A 21,343-nucleotide genomic window follows, 5' to 3' on the forward strand; every position below is an offset into this window, starting at 1 on the left:
AGAAGATATGGGTTTGATCCCTGGTCTGAGAAGATCTCTGGAGAAGGAAATGGTAAGCCACTCCAGTATTGCCTGGAGAACCCCATGGACAGAAGAGCCTGGTGTGCCACAGTCCATGGGGTCACAAAGAGTGGGATACAACTTAGTGATTGAACAACAAAAGGTACCAAGGAGCATATGAATTTCCCTAGCACCTATGCAGGCCAGGCAATACATCAGCTTTTCACTGACCCTTGGAAGTATTAAAGTGACTTCTCAAAAGACATGTAAACACATATGTAACAACTGTAAACATTTTACCCTAAGTATATAGTGTAGCACTCAAGAGCAGTAAGAAACTTTTATACAGCCTGTAGGGATAGTTCATGAGATTTTTATTAAAAAAAAAAAATTAGTATTTATTATATATATTTACATCTTAAAACACCACCCAATTTAATAAAAACAGGGCATTCAACGGAACACAAGCAGCAAAAGCTACTTATTAACTACCAATCGTTTTTACAAGGTCATACTTAAATACAAATAAACACTAAGGAGAAAAATATACAATGAAAGTTAATAAGAAACAATTATAAATAAGGCCTCCCCAGTGGCTCAGCACTGAAGAATCCGCCTGCAATACAGGAGACACTGGAGACTCAGGCTTGATCCCTGGGTCGAGATCCCCCGGAGGAGGAAATGGCAAACCCACTCCAGTGATTCCTGCCTGGAAAATCCTATGGACAGAAGAGCCTGGCGGGCTACAATCCATGAGGGTCACAGTCAGACACAACTGAGCAATTGAGCACATAACATAATTAAAATAATGCCAGATTTTAAACAGGAATCAAAAAGTTTCACTATATAAAGATTTTCACTCAAAGCAAATAAAATGCACTGCACCGTCATCTCAAATTTGGAAGACAGCAAGTTAATAGATGTTCTCACTTGAGGCCTATCCAACTTGAGGAACATTTCTAGATGAAGCCTTAAGTTACTACTGTACATTTTAAAAGGATTGGTCCAGTTGTGTTTCCTCGACTTTTAACTGCTCCTCTTCGTTTACAGTACTGGCAGCACCAGCATTATGTGGACTGTCTAGAAGGTCTTTGTTAAATCCATTTGATTCTTCCTCCTTTTGCTCCTCACCTGTACTGCCCGCCTCAGAGGTCTGTGTGCTGGGTGTGTTCACTGACAAGTCTGCAAGAGAAACCGTTATTACTGATTACAAGCACCGGATCCGATCTTACCTAGTACAAACTTCTTCACAAGTCTAGATCAATAAAAATGAAATCTATGATCACTTTAATGTTAATTATGATCCCTTTCTTCCAAATAAAACCATGTCAATACATGTATTATTATAAAAGCCATTAAAAATGCAAGTTGAACTCAAACTTCTGAATCATAGCCAAATGCAACTGTTCCCATTCAAAAATCACAATTACTAGATAGGTTTTTTTAAAGTCAGATGTTCTTATGAGATATATAAGTGATCTACAGTAAAAAAATAAGATACTCATTTCTACTCAGAAAATTTTAAAGTCATATATTATAAATAGAAGATGGGCCTTAAAATACTTATTGCCAAGTAAACTTTGATAATGCCACCAACAACAGTTCTACCAACAACAACAGTTCTATCTTCATGTAATTTTTCACAAAGTAGTATAAAACATCCATTTGTTAGGTTAAAAATTAAATTCATTCTAACTGGAAAAAAACTGACAATACCACAGAATAATTTTCACTTGAGAATTTCATTATTTTGCATGAAACTTGTTTTATAACATGGTATCTTCACTATAATAAGAAAATAATTCTTATTTTCCCACTTCAAAAGGAAAAACTGGATTGGAAACTGACAAAGATAAATGTGATTATGTGTGCTTCATTCAAAAGCAATTTGCAATTACTTTTTAAATACAGCTTTCCAAATTTGATTATCCAGTTCCCAAACCCACAGTCTGTTTTAAATCAGCAAAGTTTAAGGCAGTTTTAAAAGAGATAAGGGAATCAACAAGAAAGCAAATATGACAGCTCACAACAGAAGTGACACAATGCAATTAAAAAGCATTTGGGACCTATTCATGTCACAGCAAATGGCTCTAAAGTAGTCAATGGGTGCAGAGTATTTTATATGTTTAGGAAATAACAAAGCAATTAATGTTTTAATTATGATCATTAAGATAAAATTATATGTCACATGCTTTAAGGAGTCAGGGAAGAATCTGTTTTTGAAAGACCCAGAATCAATTTTAAATGATTATTAGAATAATTTTTTAACAGATGCTCAGCTACCCAGAAAACGATCTTGAACTTGTATTCTTTGTGGGTTCCAACTAGGTCTCTCGCTCACTCTCTCTCTTGAATATACATAAATTTAATATACTGTACCATACTTTTCTATTCTTCGAGGTATTTTATTTGGAGGAATAGTAAAGAAGTTACAATTTCTAACATGCCCTTGATATATTAATGGTAGCACATAAAATGCAGCATAAAATTTACCATTTCCTAGGGACTGACTGTTACTCAGTAGCTTTGCCTGTCTTCTTTCCAAGGCCAGTTGTTTATTTCTCTCAATTCTTTGTTGTTCTTCTTCTGTTAGGCTTCTACTTGACTCAGAAGCAAACTCTACACTTCCGTATGAGTTTGTCAGAAAGTGATCTAATTCGGTAGCAGTTACATCATGGCCATTATTTTCCTCTACTTCATCTGCAGTAGACAAGAAAAAGTGTGTCTGTAGTGTTAAACTAGTTAGAAAAAGAGTTTCTGCAGCTATTGACTGAAAACCAGTTTAAAGCAACAAGGTACCAGACGTGAAGAAACAATTTGTGAGGTATGAGAATGTCAGATGCTTGACATGCTTGACTCAAACAAGTAGAAGGAATATTTAAAGAGTTATTTTAAGTCAAACGGGATACTAGTTTAAAAATATGCATTAACAGAGAGCAAAAGTTCGTAGTTGCTAAGAAAGAACTTAAAGAATCCAACTCATATCCTTGTTTTACATTAAAAACATTTTACTAGCTTGCTACGTTGTTTGTATGATACACAGTAACTATTGTATATAGGCTATTTTTATATATGGTAAAACCCAGACACAAAGTGAAAAAGGCAAAAGAAATTTAGAGATCTGTGGACATATTTCCAAGCTAATTTTTTTTTTTAATCCAGTGCTCTCTACATTATTAGTCTTAATAAATTCTTAAAACCCTGTACACCAGTTATCTCAAAGTAGAATGTTCCTAAAATGATTCACAGGGGTATGAAAAGTAAATACCAAATTTTCCCTTTATACTTCATTTAAGAATTAAGGAAAATTTATATTTCTTCTTCTAACTTACATTTAGAAGAACTGGCAGTGACAACCTATCACTTATCCTAAGCTACCTTCAAGGCAGGGTGGAGTTGAGTCCTCATTTTTTTTAATTCAGCATATTATGACATATAGCTGATATTCTGATGACCCAGTTAAGCAAACTGACATACTATCTTTTTTAACCAAAACAACCCTAACAAAATGCACAAGTAGTAACTTTAAAAGATTTTTGCAAAATAACAGAACATCTTGAGGTAGAAGATAACAGAAGTATAAGCAAGAACTAAGAAGATGGCAAAGCTGACACTTCGACCTCTCTTTGTATCATTCACATTATGCAGTTTAAAAAAAAAAAAGATAACTCATCAGATCTGACAAGTGGGGGAAAAAAATTCATATCACCAAGACAACCATTTGAAATATGAATTTACATTTACTCTCCTTTCCTATGGGGGTGTGTGTGTATATATATATATATATATATATATATATATACACACACACACACACATATACATAGTACAGTGTTGTTGTTATTTAGTCACTGTGTCCAACTCTTTTGTGACCCCATGGACCACAGCTCACCAGGTTCCTCTGCCCATGGGATTTCCCAGGCAAGAATAGTGGTGTGGGTTGCCATTTCCTTCTCCAGGGGATCTTCCCAACCCATGCCTCCTGCATTGGCAGGCAGATTCTTTACCACTGAGCCACCAAGGAAGCCCATTAGCACATAGTACGAAGCTCAAAAAGTTCAGTGAATAAGCTAACTGACCCAGTAGGATATGCTGTGGGATTCAGTCTAATAACTAATTCCTTTCACATATCAAATCCCATGCCAACACTTCATACCATACCTTACCAAATAATTAAACCTTGGATTATTTAAATCACAATCTTTTACACCTTTAAAAGCAACTTACAAATAACTTTCGGGGATTCTATATGGAGCCTGTATTTTCTACTGCATCTACTAAAAATTTTAAAAACAAAAAGCAAACATGTATGGAGCCATCGCACAGAAAATCTGATAACTATACAGACCCTGTCGGCAGGAACCATGTTTTGATGTATGTGACTGCCTATGGTTGCACTGTACGACCAACAAATGCAATCAATACCAGGAACAGTCACACAGGTCTAATTAACGTCATAGATACAAGATCTGTACTCTTATGTGAAATGTGAAGTATTTCAACATCAAATTCTAATTTCCCAGAACCACTTTTTTATAATGGGCATGTATATGAACACTGCATCTTTTCATATATTTTTATTAAGAAGTACTACAAAAGACCAATGGGTCATGACCAACAGTTCACAAAAACTCATGCTCTTTGTGAACATGTAAAGATATTTTTACATCTCTTAATAGCATACCACTGTGTATTCTAGATGTACCAAGGCATCTTAATTCATTCCTGTTTACTATACTGTAATTATATATTCAAAATAAACTAAGAACTCCGTCCTGTAACACTGCCAACCCCTAGATCCATTTGTAAAAGCAAACTTATTATCAAGTAGATAAACCTATATTCTTACCATTATTACTAACAAAATCTTCATGTAAAATAGGGAGATCAAGTCGAATTCGTTTTAAACAGGTCTGAAAATAAAAGACATTTTTATATTTTCACTTAGATTTGGAAGAAAGTAGTCACTGATTTTATTCTTAAGTTTCAAAAAAAGTTGTGCCCAAGTAACCACTATTAACTCTCCCCTTCTCTACTAAGACTGCAAAATGAAGACCCCAAAGAGCTACTTAGCCTCAACTAAATATATCCTTATACAATTTAGCATTGTGAATGATATTCATAATAATCTCAACACCTACCTGAACTTCCTTTTTATTTCCCAGACATTCAACTCTATCAATAAAATCTTCAAATTGCAGTTTAGGGAATAGCCTATGTGCCCAGTGCTCCATGTGTCTGATTAGTGTCTTCAAGTCCTCAGCCTGGCACATAAAAATAAAAATGCTAAATAGAAGATTCATTCTCACAAGTGACCTTGTCAGCAGATTTCAGAATTGAACAGTAGTATCAAAGTCACTGGTGTCCTTCTATAACTATAAGGTTAATAAACTTTTAGAAGAAACTTTAAGAAGAAAAGTATGTATTAAGGGCTTAGAGGATTGCAGTGCAATCCTCTACCTGCAGTAGGCTTTAAAAATCAGAGGAAAAAAGAAACCTAGTATGAAAACTTAATAAAAGTTAAAAGATAATCACATGTGTCTTTTCAGGACTATAAAGTAATACTTGAAAGTAAATTTAATAAAATATGACAAGCTTATCTTTTAGAAATAACTATACACACTGACAGGCCCCTAAAAATCATATACGGAGAAGAAAGCACTGAGAATCAGCTCTGAGAAAATATACTCAGAAATTCCAAGGGCAAAGTACTGAAGACCAGCAAGAAAAGTGCAAACATTTTCAGACCACAGTACCTCTCTACATTTGAAATTTCAATTTAACGCTAAAAAAAATTTTAATGAAAAACAAAATTTAATAAACCACAGTAATAAATGAAAAAAGTTCCAAATTCCTGATTTTACTAAAAAAAATTTTTTTTCTTACAGAATTTTAAAAGAGTGGTTAAAAGCTCTGGATCAGACTGCATAGATTCAAATCTAAATTCTACCACTTAATAGCTGTGTGACTTTGAACAAATCACTTTACCTGTGTAATTTTTCTTCATGAATAAAATGAGATTATACATACCTCATAGGGTTGTTAGGAGGATTAAGTAATACAAGTAAAGTGCCTGACACAAAGCAAGCCCACAAATGTCCACTACTATTGTGATGGTGGTATTTGATCTTGGTGGTATTTGAACCATAAGAAGCTCATGGTTAAAACAATAAACTCTACCAATAACTCAATATGTAATACTGAGAACATAATGTCTTATCGTTCTCATTCTGATGAAGATAAAAGTTCTTTTAAAGGCTCAACCACCTATGACCATCTTCCAGTTGTTGACCAGCCACCTCACAATGTCATGTTAGACCCAAGGGACAGAGAAGAGACATACCTAAATAGTGTAAAGTCCCAAATCACACCTAGAAAAAAGGCATCAGTGATGCAACTCTGTGAGAAAATAGTAAGACTTTTCAAAGGCAAAGTATAGAAGACTAGACAAACTCAGAGCCCACCCGCACTCAGTGAAGGAATACAAAAATATTTATTCTTCATTTAAGTTTATTTATCTTAACAAAGAACTTATGAAAATGATGAAGATGTCCCAAATTCAAAGCACCAGTTTATCATTACTACCTGAAAATTTCGATAAGAGCAATGAATTAACTGAGCTGGTATTTGACCAGCTTGACTTAGGTTTAAATATCTTGACTTAGGTTTAGTTTTGTGGCAAAATAGAACACAGGCTTATATTCTTCCTTATTATCCACTGAAACCAAGAAAATGTAATACAGGTTTTTCAGCTTCCTAGGTTTAAAATTTGGGGATTAATTTTTACTTTTGTACCTCCCAATCACCTCCAAGTATTATATGTTGTTCATCCCCTTGCTATTATTAATATCCTATCTAGGCTATTTCACTTAGTTCCCCTGGGAGTGAAATAGCCTCTGAATTACTGTCTGCTTCTGTTCCCTTCCCTCTTTCCAACTCTCCTGAACACTACACCAAAATCATGCTCATGTTGTATTAATGTTCCTCTAGCTGGTCCATGAAACAAAAGTCAAGGGTCTGCTCTTAACCACTGGCAGTGGAAGCTTAAAACTAAAACTCAGTTTCCTTTACTATATAATGGGACCAACACCTACCCCAGAGGTTGATACTTTAAGAACATATTTGAAAATCCTTCATAAATTATTACAAAGCTCTACTAAGATATCATCTGCAAAAAAATTATATCTACATTCTACATGATGCAAAGGAAATTTTTAAATGTTCACTTATGCAGAGATTGATAGTTCCTAAATGTCTTCAATGTCCTTTCCACGTATCACAGTTTCTAAAGAGAGATGATGCTGGATGACAGCATCTGTGAAACATTCTAAGATTCCTGAGAGCACGAGAATGGGCACACAGTCTCACCAATACTTTAAGAAACAAAGGTCTAAAATACAAATCAGACACTTCTTACCTCATGACCTTTTCCTTTGAATTTTGCCTTCTCAAACACGTGCCTTAATGCTGGCAGCCCTCTCTCTGAAATTAATCTGTGAATAGAAGTATTTTTAAATTTCAAGTTTTCTAAAGCCATCAAGGCCAAAACAAGACCATAAGAAAAAAATGTTATCTGTTAAACTGAAAAAAATGCCTTTAGAAATATCTGATCCCAAAATCATCCCAACCAAAAGCTTGTAACGTAAGAGGGAAAAGACGATGGAAAGAAAAGTAGAAATGTTTAAGGAAATAGTAAATGTACCTCTCAGCGTTCAGCTTGGGTATATTCCTTTTAACGGTTCTCTTCGGAGGTACAGGAACAGGCGCTCCTCTCCCTGACTCTGGTGAAATATACCAAGATTTAATATTACTTATTTAAGCCTCATTTTTAAATGTGTCATTTTGAAAGCTGACAGAGGGATAGCTGGACATGGACACCACTCTGGTGTCATGGACCTTCTTCAGGTTCAGCGCCTTCACCATCTTCTCTCCCTGGAGAGGCTGGAGGTGGGAACGGAGGAAAAGTTTCATCTTCTATATGCTCATAATCTGGTAGGTCAGTCAAGCCATTCTCCTGTGGTTCTAGCATCTTTTCCTCTAGGGAAAAAAAAAAGTAAAATGTTTATTCATCCAAGCGGTTTTTCTATGACACAGTTAAGTTCCACTTGCAGCAAAATGCATGTTTTTCAGTCAGTTAAACCATATTTCAAACTCACACATCATGAAACAAAGTGGAGAATATAACAATTACAGAAAAAAGAACCTAAGTTAGAAACTCAAAGAACTGAATTCTAATGGACAGCCTACCACTAAATAACAATATGGGTTTGAGCAAAACATTTTACCTTAACTGTTGAGTTTCCCCATTATAAAATGATTTCAACTTTTCAGAGGGTTTCAAACTGTGGTCCAAATGGGGTGAAACAGGCAGGGTACAAGAATCTCACCTCCACTCCAACCAGAGGTTTTAAAAATCATTACTGGGAATTCCCGGGTGGTCCAGTGGTTAGGGCTCTGTGCTCTGCCCGAGGCCTGGGTTCAATCCCTGCCCTGGGAACTAAGATCCCATAAGCTGTGCAGTGGGGCCAGAAAAGGAAAAAATAAAAATACTGTTTACATATTGGCTTTCTAGTAAAGTTTCCTTTGAAATGGAAATAATGTCTTGATTGGTAACTTGAAAGAATGCTTTTCATACCATCTCACTTGACCTCTCAGAAACATCTGACACTTTTGATCAGTTCCTTTTGCTGGAAAAGTATTTTTGTTGACTTCTGAAACACAGTACTCATCTGGTTTTCCTCCCTTCCTGGACATGCCTCCTAAACTTCTGCAGATTCATTTTCCTCTAACCTGGTTAATAAGTTTACAAGATTTCATCCTCGGCCCACTTCACTCAGTTATGCACATGACTCTAATTTATAGATGACTCGCTAATTTTTTATTTCTACACAAGCATCAAATCTGAGCTCTAAATCCCTACTTCTCATTCTACAGCTCTAAAATTTTTCAAAGGCATCTATAACTTACCATGTATAAAACCAATCTTCAAAAATTTCCCCATTCAGTAAATGACACCAATCCAGCTATACAACTCAGAAACCTGCAAGTCACCCTTAATACTTCATTCCCCTATCCTACTTACCCTGTCCATTTACTTCCAAATTATTCCTTGAGTCTGCCATTTCTATTTCCACAACTACTTCCTAACATATATTGGATTATTCCATTACTCCTATCCATTTTGCTCTTTCACTCCATTCTTCGTATTACAGCTTAACTAACCTTTGGAATGTGACAGAATGTGGTCCACTGGAGAAGGGAATGGCAAACCACTTCCATATTCTTGCCTTGAGAATCCCACGAACAGTATGAAAAGGCAAAATGATAGGATACTGAAAGAGGAACTCCCCAGATCAGTAGGTGCCCAATATGCTACTGGAGATCAGTGGAGAAATAACTCCAGAAAGAAAGAAGGGAGGGAGCCAAAACAAAAACAATAGCCAGTTGTGCATGTGACTGGTGATAGAAGCAAGGTCCGATGCTGTAAAGAGCAATATTGCATAGGAACCTGGAATGTTAGGTCCATGAATCAAGGCAAATTGAAGTGGTCAAACAGGAGATGGCAAGAGTGAACATCAACGTTCTAGGAATCAGCGAACTAAAATGGACTGGAATGGGTGAATTTAACTCAGATGACCATTATATCTACTACTGCGGGCAGGAATCCCTTAGAAGAAATGGAGTAGCCATCACGGTCAACAAAAGAGTCCGAAATGCAGGACTTGGATGCAATCTCAAAAACGACAGAATGATCTGTTCGTTTCCAAGGCAAACCATTCAATATCACGGTAATCCAAGCCTATGCCCCAAATCAGTAATGCTGAAGAAGCTGAAGTTGAACGGTTCTATGAAGATGCACAAGACCTTTTAGACTAACACCCAAAAAGATGTCCTTTTCATTATAAGGGACTGGAATGCAAAAGTAGGAAGTCAAGAAACACCTGGAGTAACAGGCAAATTGGTCTTGGAGTACGGAATGAAACAGGGCAAAGGCTAATAGAGTTTTGCCAAGAGAACGTACTGGTCATACCAAACACCCTCTTCCACCAACACAAGAGAAGACTCTACACATGGACATCACCAGATGGTCAACACTGAAATCAGACTGATTATATTCTTTGCAGCTAAAGATGGAGAAGCCCTATACAGTCAGCAAAAATAAGACCGGGAGCTGACTGTGGCTCAGATCATGAACTCCTTATTGCCAAGTTCAGACTTAAATTGAAGAAAGTAGGGAAAACCACTAGACCATTCAGGTATGACCTAAATCAAATCCCTTATGATTATACAGTGGAAGTGAGAAATAGATCTAAGGGAGTAGATCTGATAGAGTGCCTGATGAACTATGGACGGAGGTTCATGACACTGTACAGGAGACAGGGATCCTGGAAAAGTCATCTCCATGGAAAAGAAATGCAAAAAAGCAAAATGGCTGTCTGAGGAGGCCTTACAAATAGCTGTGAAAAGAAGACAAGCGAAAAGCAAAGGAGAAAAGGAAAGATATAAGCATCTGAATGCAGAGTTCCAAAGAATAGCAAGGAGAGATAAGAAAGCCTTCCTCAGTGATCAAAGCAAAGAAATAGAGGAAAACAACATAATGGGAAAGACTAGAGATCTCTTCAAGAAAATTAGAGATACCAAGGGAACATTTCATGCAAAGATGGGTTCGATAAAGGATAGCAATGGTATGGACCTAACAGAAGCAGAAGATATTAAAAAGAGGTGGCAAGAATACACAGAAGAACTGTACAAAAAAGATCTTCATGACCAAGATAATCACGAAGGTGTGATCACTGACCTAGAGCCAGACATCCTGGAATGTGAAGTCAAGTGGGCCTTAGAAAGCATCACTACGAACAAAGCTAGTGGAGGTGATGGAATTCCAGTTGAGCTATTTCAAATCCTGAAAGATGATGCTGTGAAAGCGCTGCACTCAATATGCCAGCAAATTTGGAAAACCCAGCAGTGGCCACAGGACTGGAAAAGGTCAGTTCTCATTCCAATCCCAAAGAAAGGCAATGCCAAAGAATGCTCAAACTACCGCACAATTGTACTCATCTCACACGCTAGTAAGGTAATGCTCAAAATTCTCCAAGCCAGGCTTCAGCAATACATGAACCATGAACTTCCAGATGTTCAAGCTGGTTTTAGAAAAGGCAGAGGAAGCAGAGATCAAATTGCCAACATCTGCTGGATCATCGAAAGAGCAAGAGAGTTCCAGAAAAACATCTATTTCTGCTTTATTGATTATGCCAAATCAACCAAATCAACCTTTGACTGTGTGGATCACAATAAACTGGAAAATTCTGAAAGAGATGGGAATACCAGACCACCTGATCTGCCTCTTGAGAAATCTGTATGCAGGTCAGGAAGCAACAGTTAGAACTGGACATGGAACAACAGACTGGTTCCAAATAGGAAAAGTAGTACATCAAGGCTGTATATTGTCACCCTGCTTATTTAACTTATATGCAGAGTACATCATGAGAAACACTGTGCTGAAGGAAGCACAAGCTGGAATCAAGAATGCCAGGAGAAATATCAAGAACCTCAGATATGCAGATGACACCACCCTTATGGCAGAAAGTGAAGAGGAACTAAAAAGCCTCTTGATGAAAGTGAAAGGAGAGTGAAAAAGTTGGCTTAAAACTCAACATTCAGAAAACTAAGATCATAGCATCTGGTCCCATCACTTCATGGGAAATAGATGGGGAAACAGGAAACAGTGTCAGACTTTATTTTGGGGGGCTCCAAAATCACTACAGATGGTGACTGCAGCCATGAAATTAAAAGACACTCCTTGGAAGGAAAGTTACGACCAACCTAGACAGCATATTAAAAAGCAGAGATATTACTTTGCCAACAAAGGTCCATCTAGTCAAGGCTTTGGTTTTTCCAGTGGTCATGTATGGATGTGAGAGTTGGACTGTGAAGAAAGCTGAGCGCTGAAGAATTGATGCTTGAACTGTGGTGTTGGAGAAGACTCTTGAGAGTCCTTGGACTGCAAGGAGATCCAACCAGTCCCTTCTAAAGGAGATCAGTCCTGGGTGTTCTTTGTAAGGACTGATGCTGAAGCTGAAACTCCAGTACTTTGGCCACCTCATGAGAAGAGCTGACTCACTGGAAAAGACTCTGATGCTGGGAGGGATTGGGGGCAGGAGGAGAAGGGGACGACAGAGGATGAGATGGTTGGATGGCATCACCGACTCGATGGACATGAGTTTGAGTGAACTCTGGGAGTTGGTGATGGACAGGGAGGCCTGGCATGCTGCGATTCATGGGGTCGCAAAAAGTTGGACACGACTGAGCGACTGAACTGAACTGAACTGTACCTTGGAAATGTCAAGCTAATCACATCACTACCAGGCTTAAACACGTCAATAACTTTCTGCTGCTCTTAACATAATGGTAAGACTCTAAGGCCCTGCAGGATTTAGCACCTTCCTACTTCTCTACAGACTTCACACCATTCTCTATGCTTTGTCTAACCCTCAGGCCACTAGACCTTTACAAAGCCTCTTCTCTGACTGCTCATCCCTTTCAGATCTCAACTGTCAAATCAGAAAAATCTCCCCCAATTTTCCTAAATTAAATCCTCTACAAGCATTCAAAATGTCAAGTAGTAGTTTCATAGCACTTACCCAGGCCCCAATATGAGGTTCTATTTGTGTCATTATTTGATAAATGTTTGTCTCCCCTTGGAGACTGTAGCTCTAAAAGGGCAATGATAAGGTGGGTCTCTGTTCTCCTCTACTGTATCCCCAGAGCTGGTGTTGGAGAAATAGTTCCTGATCTCGGCCCTCCCAACTTGAACTAGCAGAAAACCTGGGCAGCTCTACAGCCCCAAAGGCGAGCACACCTCCCAATGCCTACTTCAAATATGGCCAAGAGGGAAATGGACAGGAAAGGGACTCTTGGAGGGCAAGGCTGGAACCCTGGAGGAGAGAACAAAGTGTTGGTCCCAGAGAGGAGAACTGAAGTGACCAAACTGATCTTTCTCATTTCACTGCCAGAACAAGTAGCCCAAGAATCCTCACTATCCAAATCCATGTTTCCGGAATTCAGATACTGAGAGTCACTTTTAGTGAGTTCAGGTCATGGGTGGTGTAATGCTTTATCCCAATCTATCAGATTCCTGAGTTGTGGATAACAAACATGAGAGTTCATGAAAGAAAGATATCTCAAAAAGTTATCTGAATCTTCAGTTCCTGAATTTGGACAGGGAGAGTTCTGATGGCAATGATACTTGACAATTGTAATTTCCATCTAGCAGGATTAATAACTGCAATGGACCACTAAAAAAACAAAAATAATAAAAAATAATTGTTGAATGGAGGAATGAAGAATTTCAAAATTTCCCCAAAACTATACAACTACTAGAGCCAGACGATTTCCGAAGTCTCGCCAATTCTAAGTTTCCAAGACAACAAGTACATAAAAACAAAACACAGTTATCAATCATAGATCTTCAAAACTGGAAAGGCAGTTAAAGGTCATACTGAAGTTTCTTTGGTTTTTAAGTAAAAATAGAAGATATATTTTTCATTTTCACCAAGAACATTATTGATGAACGTATTCACTGTTGCTCCACTACCTTCTGCCATTTTTAAGGCAAGTTTGTAATTCCATCTTCTCAAAACTATCTTTTTTAGAAAAGAACAGTTCTAGGTGCCTTTTATAGTCTTCCAGAGAATGGAGATGTTTTTTCCATTAAGAGAAGTTTGTACAGACCAAAATAAACGGAAATCCCAAGGTGCAATGTCTGGTGGATGAATCAGAACTTCCCAGCCAAGCTGTAACAGTTTTTGCCTGATTATCAAAGAAACATATGATACCAGAAAAACAAAACAACCCAATCAAAAAGTGGGCAAAGACCTAAACAGACATTTCTCCAAAGAAGACATACAGATAGCTAATAAAAACATGAAAAGATGCTCAACATTGCTCATTATTAGAGAAATGAAAATCAAAACTACAATGAGGTATCACCTCACACCGGTCAGAATGGCCATCATCAAAAATCCACAAATGATAAACACTGGAGAGGGTGTGGAGAAAAGGGAACCCTCTTGCTCTACTGGTGGGAAAGTAAACTGATACAGCCACTATGGAAAATATGATTCCTCAAAAAACTGGGAGTAGAACTGACATAGGACCCAGCAACCCCACTACTTGGCATATACTCTGAGGAAATCAAAACTGAAAAAGGCACACGTACCCCAATGTCCTCTGCAGCACTACTGCCAAGAATTGGGACACGGAAGCAACTTAGATGTCCATCGACTGATGAATGGATAAAAGAAACAGTGATACATATATACGATGGAATATTACTCAGCCATTAAAAGGGACACATCTGAGTCAGTTCTAATGAAGTGGACCAATCTAGAGCCTATTATACATAATGAAGTCAGAAACAGGAAAACAAATATAGTATATAATGCATATATATATAGAATCTAGAAAGATGGTAGTAATGTACCTATCTGCAGGGCAGCAGTGGAGATGCAGACATAGAGAAAAAACTTATGGACAAGGAGGGGAGCAAGAAGGAGAGGGTGGGATGAATTGAGAGAGAAACATGGAGGCATATATACTACCATATGTAAAACAGATAACAAATAGGACTTTGTTTCATGACTCAGAGAACTCAAACTGGGGCTCTGCAACATCCTAGAGGGGTGGGAGGTGAGAGCGAGGCTCAAGAGGGAGGGGACTTACGTATATCTATGGCTGATCATGTTGATGTATGGCAGAGGCCAACACAATATTGTGAACAATTACCCTTCAATTAAAAATAAGTGAATTTTAAACAAATAAATATTTTTAAAAGAAAGAAAAGAAACATATGGTCTTGCATTCTATTTGTTTTCTGTTAACTAATTCCAGATGCTTTCTGTTAAGTGCTTTCAGCTGGTCTAATATGGACACTGGCAGATTTCATTTTCTTGAGCTCCAGAATCACTGTGGATGGTGACTGCAGGCATGAAATTGAAAGACGCTTGCTCCCTGGTAGAAAAACTATGACAAACCTAGACAGAGTATTAAAAAGCAGAGACATCACTTTGCCAACAAAGGTCCATATAGTCAAAGCTATGGTTTTTCCAGCCGTCAGGTACGGACCTGATAGTTGGACCGTAAAGAAGGCTGAGCACTGAAGAATTGATGCCTTTGAACTGCGGTGCTGGAGAAGATTCTTGAGAGTCCCTTGGACTGCAAGGAGGTCAAACCAGTCAATCCTAAAGGAATGTACCCTGAATATTCATTGGATGGACTGATGCTGAAACTAATAATTTGGCCATCTGATGCAAAGAGCCAACTCATTGGAAAAGACCCTGATGCTGGGAAAGATTGAGGGCAAGAGGAGAAGGGGCAACAAAGGATGAGATAGTTGGATGGCATCACTGACTTAATAGACATAAGTCTGAGCAAACTCGGGGAGATACTGAAGGACAGGGAAGCCAGTTGTGCCACAGTCCATCATGTCACAAAGAGTAGGATAACACTTAGTGAGTGAACAACAAATTGGGACCAGTATTTGTTGGAATCAATCCTTTGGTTTTCCAGAAAGAGCTTATAAGAGACTTCCTTCCTTCCAATCCCACCATATACACAACATCACCTTCTTGGGATGAAGACAGGCCTTTGGTGCGGTTCATGGTTCACTTCCCTTGCCCCAGGATCTCTTCCATTCCACATTATTGTAGTGTATCCATTTTTAATCACCCATAACAAATTGTTTTAAAAATGGAAGTTTTTTGTTACATTTAAGTTAGGAATTGCATGCAAAACTAAGGTCAAGAAGGTTTTTATCACTTATGTGGAACCCAAATATCAAAGCGATGAACAGAACCAAGCTGGTGCAAATGACTTTCCATGCCTGATTTGGATATCTTGAGTATGTCAGCTATCTCCCATGTAGTATAACGTTGATTGTTCTCAATGTCTCAATTTATTCACTGGTCTACCAGACCATGGAGCATCATCCAGCGAGAAATCTCCAGCATGAAACTGTGTAAACCACTTTAAACACTTTTGCTCAGCCACAGCACCTTCTCCATACACTGTACAAATCTTTTTTTGTTTCAGTTGCATTTTTACCTTTCTTAATAAAGCATAATATGCCAAAAATGCTTTTTTCTTCCATCTTCAATATTAAAATGGCTACACAAAAATTCACCAATTTTGATAAGTTTTTTTTTAAATGCATGCTGATATGACAGCTGTCACAATACAATCTAACAAATTTGTTTTCAATGAAGTTAAAGACAACTAAGTGCTATTAGAGCCATTATACAACAACAACAACAAAAAACTTTTTGGCGAACCTAAAATAATCTAGTTTTATATCATCAAAAAGTATACTTAGCCCCATTCTGCTTAAGCCTCCTGGAAAGAAATGTGGTTCACATCTTTGAAGCCAAAATGGAGCTATGAATGAGGTAACAAGGCCACAAACTATATTAAGTATAACTGGAGAAGGAAATGACAACCCACTCCAGTGTTCTTGACTGGAGAATCCCAGGGACGGGGGAGCCTGGTGGGCTGCCGTCTCTGGGGTCGCACAGAGCGACCTAGAGGACTTCCTCCTCTAGGCCTCAGAATCGCAGAGGAGTGAAGGTAACAAAGAAATTTAATATATAAATTCATTCCCACAGTCTTAGGTGTCCAACGTCCAACTTTTAAGTTATCAAAACAGAAGACCTTGCCAGAAATCCTACCAAACTGACCCCATGATCTTCTTTGCTACCCAGGCTTAAAACCACAAAACTTCCCATCCTATCCCTCTTCTCCAATCTCCCCTCTTCCGTGCTTCCTTGTCTATCCTCTCTTTCAACCGTATTCATTCAACATTCACAGGGCGACTCCTGAGTTTAGAAATCGCGATACAGAAGCCAGAGATGTAAAAGTTGTATCTGACACACGTTCCCTTCCACTAAAAGGTTTGGTTTAGTGAGTGGCAGACCCGAACGTAAACGAAGTAAAAGCGGCAGCTCTGATCCCCACCGACCTCCTCTCTGCACAGGTCGTGGCCGGTCAGGCCTCCCTTCCCTGCAGTCCTAAATCAGCCCACGTCCGTCTAAGTCATGTCCGCCTGCTTCCTCTCTCCCTCCTTACGACTGCCCAGCATGCCCGCTCCCCCGCCTGACTACCTGGACCATCTCTCCCCTCCGTAATTTCACTCGCCCCTCAGCCCGCTCTCACCTCGCTCCGGACGCTGCCGCCAACAGCGCAGAGTTCCGCGCGGCAGAAAAACCACGTTTCTCTCGAACTCTCGCGAGAAGATTCCTTGGCGTTCGGCGCCACATCTGCGGACACCCTGGGCGGTGCCTACCAGACCCACCTCCCCCAGGTCCCGCCCACCCATGTCTAGCCAACCTTTCCCAGGTCCAGCCCTTCGCACTACTGCCCTCCGCACCGCATCCGCCTTCCTGAATTCCTCCGAGAAGCTTTACCTCCTTGCTCGTGTGATGTTCGTGTTGCTTATGCTCTATGCACTTTAGACTTTGGAAATAGATCTCAGGTTTTTTAGAAAACTGGATTGTGGATGGAATATTAAGGATAGAGGCAAACAGAATTTTCTAAGAAACTACCGATTCTTCAGATTTACTAACAGAAATCCTTCAACATGAATTCTCAGGTGGCTCAGTGGGAAGGAAGCCGCCTACCACGGGATCCCTTGGAGGAGGAAATGACAACCCACTCCCCTATTCTTGCCTGGAAAATCCCATGGACACAGGAGCCTGGCTGACTACAGTCTATATGGTGGCAAAGAGTAGAACACCACTGAGCCACTGAGCATGCACCATGTGAATGTAACTACCACAGTTGTAAGGCACTGACATATTAATGTCTGACTGTCCTATTTCACGTGGGAGAAATACTAGAAATACATTTTCCTTAGCAATTGCACCAGACATGTAAAAAAATATATAGCTTTCACATAGGCCATGTCATTTAAAACTTTTAGAATTGTTTGGTGTTTTTAAAAGTGAATAGTGTTGAAAACACATGAGGCCATCAGTTAGAGGCAGCTGCACATGGAATTGGAAACTCTGGCTTCAGTGTGGTCGGTTTTCTCCAGTATTACCTCAATGAGCAGGGAGACCTTGTCTACATGCTGAAGAAGCTTGACCCTGTGGAACAACAGACCTGCTCAGCCCATCCTGCTTGGTTCTCCCCAAACAAATACTTTGACACCGCATCCCGATCAAGGAACCCTTCGGGACTTCCCTGGTGGTCCAGTGTCTAGGACTCCATGGTCCCATGGCAGAGGGCCCGGGGTTCGATCCCTGGTTGCGGAACTAGATCCCACATGCTGCAACTAAGACTTGGTGCAGTCAAATAAATAAATAAATATTTTAAAAAAAAAAAAAACAGATAAGGAAAGAAACATTCATTGGACTTCACTGGTGGTTCAGTGTTAAGAATCTGCCTTGCAATGCAGGGGACTTGGATTTGATCCCTGGTAGGGAAACTAAGATCCCACATGCAAGTAAGCCTGAGTGCCGCAACTAATGAAGCCGAGCATCACAACGAGAGAGTCTTTGCTCCACAACAAAAGATCCCACATGCCGCAACTAAGACCCAGTGCAGCCAAATAAATACATAGAAAAGAAATGCTTCAAGGTGCTCAGGACCCAGCAACCATGTCCCATCCTCTGAGGATCTATTAAAATTTTATGTCTCTTCAGCTGCCTGCTAGCCTTCAAGAGACTTTCTGAAACCAGACTCTCCAATCTGTGAGCCCTGAGGCCTTTCTATGACCCTTGCTCCCCTTTAAAGGGAAGATGTTTGAATCTTCTTTTCATACTTTGAATCATTCCCACGTTATTAAAATGCTTTGAAAGAGCTAGGGGGAAAATGGAGTGTTAAAGAAAAAGTAGACTATTAAAGAACAAAGATTGAGTATAGGGCGTAAAAGCTTTTCTGGAAAGCTGGGAACCCAGTCCAGAGGTGAGGTTTGAAAGAAGAGAAATGACAAAAATATTTTAAAACAAAGACCATGAACTATTTCTAAATCACATTTAAAAAGCCAAGTCTCTGTGTCTTATCAGTTGGCTGGAGTTATTTGGGCTTATCACTTAGGTATGTACTAGAGTGGTTGGTAGTAGTGATCTGCTATGTACTTGAGGACTCCAGTTCAAGACTGCGGCATCGAATTGCCCCTGTCATGTACATAACATGCCCAAGTTGGGATCATATCACCCAGTCAGGTCTGCATCAGCATGAATAATCAAGGTGACCAGCCCAGTTCCATTTCAGTCGCTCAGTCGTGTCCGACTCTGCAACCCCATGAACCGCAGCACACCAGACCTCCCTGTCCATCACCAACTCCCGGAGTTCACCCAAACTCATGTCCATTGAGTCAGTGATGCCATCCAACCATCTCATCCTCTGTCATCCGCTTCGCCTCCCACCTTCAATCTTTCCCAGCATCAGGGTCTTTTCAAATGAGTCAGCTCTCCGCATCAGGTGGCCAAAGTATTGGAGTTTCAGCCTCAGCATCAGTCCTTCCAATGAACACCCAGGACTGATCTCCTTTAGAATGGACTGGTTGGATCTCCTTGCAGTCCAAGGGACTCTCAAGAGTCTTCTCCAACACCACAGTTCAAAAGCATCAATTCTTCGATGCTCAGCTTTCTTCACAGTCCAACTCTCACATCCATACATGACCACTGGAAAAACCATAGCCTTGACCAGATGGACCTTTGTTGGCAAAGTAATGTCTCTGCTTTTGAATATGCTATCTAGGTTGGTCATAACTTTCCTTCCAAGGAGCAAGCGTCTTTTAATTTCATGGCTGCAGTCACCATCTGCAGTGATTTTGGAGCCCAGAAAAATAAAGTCAGCCACTGTTTCCACTGTTTCCCCAGCCCAGGGATTATTAATTAGGATTTGGCCAGCTACAAATAACAGGGGAAAAAAGCTAACGTAAATGAAATAAACTAAAATAACAATAAACAAGGTAGAAAGTTTGTCTCTCATGTACAAGAAGTTGGGAGGTAGTAAGTTCGTTGTTGGTAAGATCCTATCTTCTTGCTTTACCACAAAAGAATTCCATTCTCAAGTTCACCTCCTCTTCTGAAATGTCTTCTACAGCTCCACTGCATTCCAATCAGCGGGGAGGAGGAAAGAGAAAAGGGCATGACTCAACATTTCTAAGAACATTTCCCAGAAGTTGCATACAACAACTGTGGTTACATCCAGAACGTAAACCCATGGCCACACACAGCTGCAAAAGAAACTGGGGATATAGTCTTTATTCTTGGTGACCATGGCCCAGTAAAAACTCAGGGTTTCCATTACTGTGGAAGAAGGGGTGAAAAGATGTTGGGGGGAAATTAGTAGACTGCCACAAATAATAAAATAGAAAAAAATAAGCTAGTGCTTTTATTTTTCAAATCTGGAAAATTAGAGTGTTCCCAAAAATATTAAGAATATAAATAGCTAGTACTTTCACAATAAGTCATGTAAGCAATTTCAGCACGAGAAACCTATTACACCACTGTATTAGACCTTTGGGAATTTTTCCTGCCTGGACTTTATGGCTTCCCTGGTAGCTCAGATGGCAAAGAATCTGCCTGCAACGTGGGAGACTTGTATTTTATCCCTGGGTTGGGAACACTCCCTGGAGAAGGGAATGGCTACCTACTCCAGTATTCTTGCCTGGAGAATTCCATGGACAGAGGAACGACTAACATATTCATTCACATCATCCTCAAAGCATAACATCAGCTCCACCAAGAGCTAGAAGTCTGACCACCGTCAAATCACTTCATTGCTTTGTTTGCTCCTTTGTAAGACAAAAGGTGTAGATTAGCTGATTCCAAAGGTATTGTTTTAATGCAAGATACTGAAGAGTAATAAATCAACAGGTATTTATTGAGTCTTATGTGTTTTAGGTAATAAGCCAAATTGGTAAGATAACCTTCAAAACATACTTTCTATATTTGGCAGCAAAAAACTCATCTTCTCAGGGTCCCACACAATTAGATATGTCTTGTATACCCCAGCTCTGCAACTAAATAGGCTTCAGGTCAGAATAGGGTGAAGTGAAGGTGGAGGCACTGCTTGCAGTCCATTCTGGAAAAAAAAAGAAACCAGCTTCCAAGGGCAGCGAGGCTAGAGGTGCCAGTAGTCACATGTCCAGTGTCAGGGGTGAGAGGGCAAGTCCACTTTTGCCCAGTGGTGGCACCAGTAGAGTCTGCACTAGAGCAGGAGACCAGCACAGTTTTGACATCAGCCTGTCAGCTGCCAAACCTCATTTCCTGACCACTCAGATGCTAGGAGCCATCCGTATCCTTTAATACATTTCTTTTCTGTTTACTAATGATGAGTC

At 39.4% G+C, this 21,343-nt stretch overlaps 1 protein-coding gene and 1 non-coding gene across 5 annotated transcripts; both read right to left on the reverse strand.

The window, feature by feature from the left end:
* Positions 1 to 357: 357 nt before the first annotated feature.
* TIPIN (TIMELESS interacting protein) lies at positions 358 to 17,312 on the reverse strand. Of its 4 annotated transcripts, XM_061430137.1 has the most exons (9): positions 17,206 to 17,285; positions 8,388 to 8,512; positions 7,897 to 8,037; positions 7,703 to 7,781; positions 7,418 to 7,493; positions 5,142 to 5,264; positions 4,850 to 4,913; positions 2,494 to 2,700; positions 358 to 1,182 (listed from the first exon to the last, which is right to left on the reverse strand). In XM_061430137.1, exons 2-9 carry the CDS (start codon positions 8,416 to 8,418, stop codon positions 992 to 994), a joined length of 912 nt encoding a protein of 303 aa, XP_061286121.1. In that variant the 5' UTR covers positions 8,419 to 8,512; positions 17,206 to 17,285; the 3' UTR covers positions 358 to 991. The 4 variants fall into 4 exon arrangements, with proteins under 4 accessions (XP_061286121.1, XP_061286119.1, XP_061286118.1 ...); XM_061430135.1 differs by lacking the exon at positions 8,388 to 8,512 and having other exon boundaries at positions 7,915 to 8,037; positions 17,206 to 17,312; XM_061430134.1 differs by lacking the exon at positions 8,388 to 8,512 and having other exon boundaries at positions 17,206 to 17,312.
* On the reverse strand, positions 4,305 to 4,438 carry LOC133256304 (small Cajal body-specific RNA 14). The gene has a single exon (XR_009739177.1). It is a non-coding gene; the product is annotated as a small Cajal body-specific RNA 14 (non-coding RNA).
* Positions 17,313 to 21,343: the final 4,031 nt, after the last annotated feature.

The sequence above is a fragment of the Bos javanicus genome, chromosome 10 (assembly GCF_032452875.1).
Source record: "Bos javanicus breed banteng chromosome 10, ARS-OSU_banteng_1.0, whole genome shotgun sequence".
Lineage (NCBI taxonomy): Eukaryota > Metazoa > Chordata > Mammalia > Artiodactyla > Bovidae > Bos > Bos javanicus.

Coding starts and splice junctions, on each gene's coding strand:
- TIPIN (XM_061430137.1), bottom strand. CDS start 8,418: ATGATTTTTAAAACCTCTGGTTGGAGTGGAG. Junction 7,782..7,896: donor AGGCGCTGAACCTGAAGAAG/GTCCATGACACC, acceptor ATATTTCACCAG/AGTCAGGGAGAGGAGCGCCT. Junction 1,183..2,493: donor CAGTCAGTCCCTAGGAAATG/GTAAATTTTATG, acceptor TTTCTCTTGCAG/ACTTGTCAGTGAACACACCC.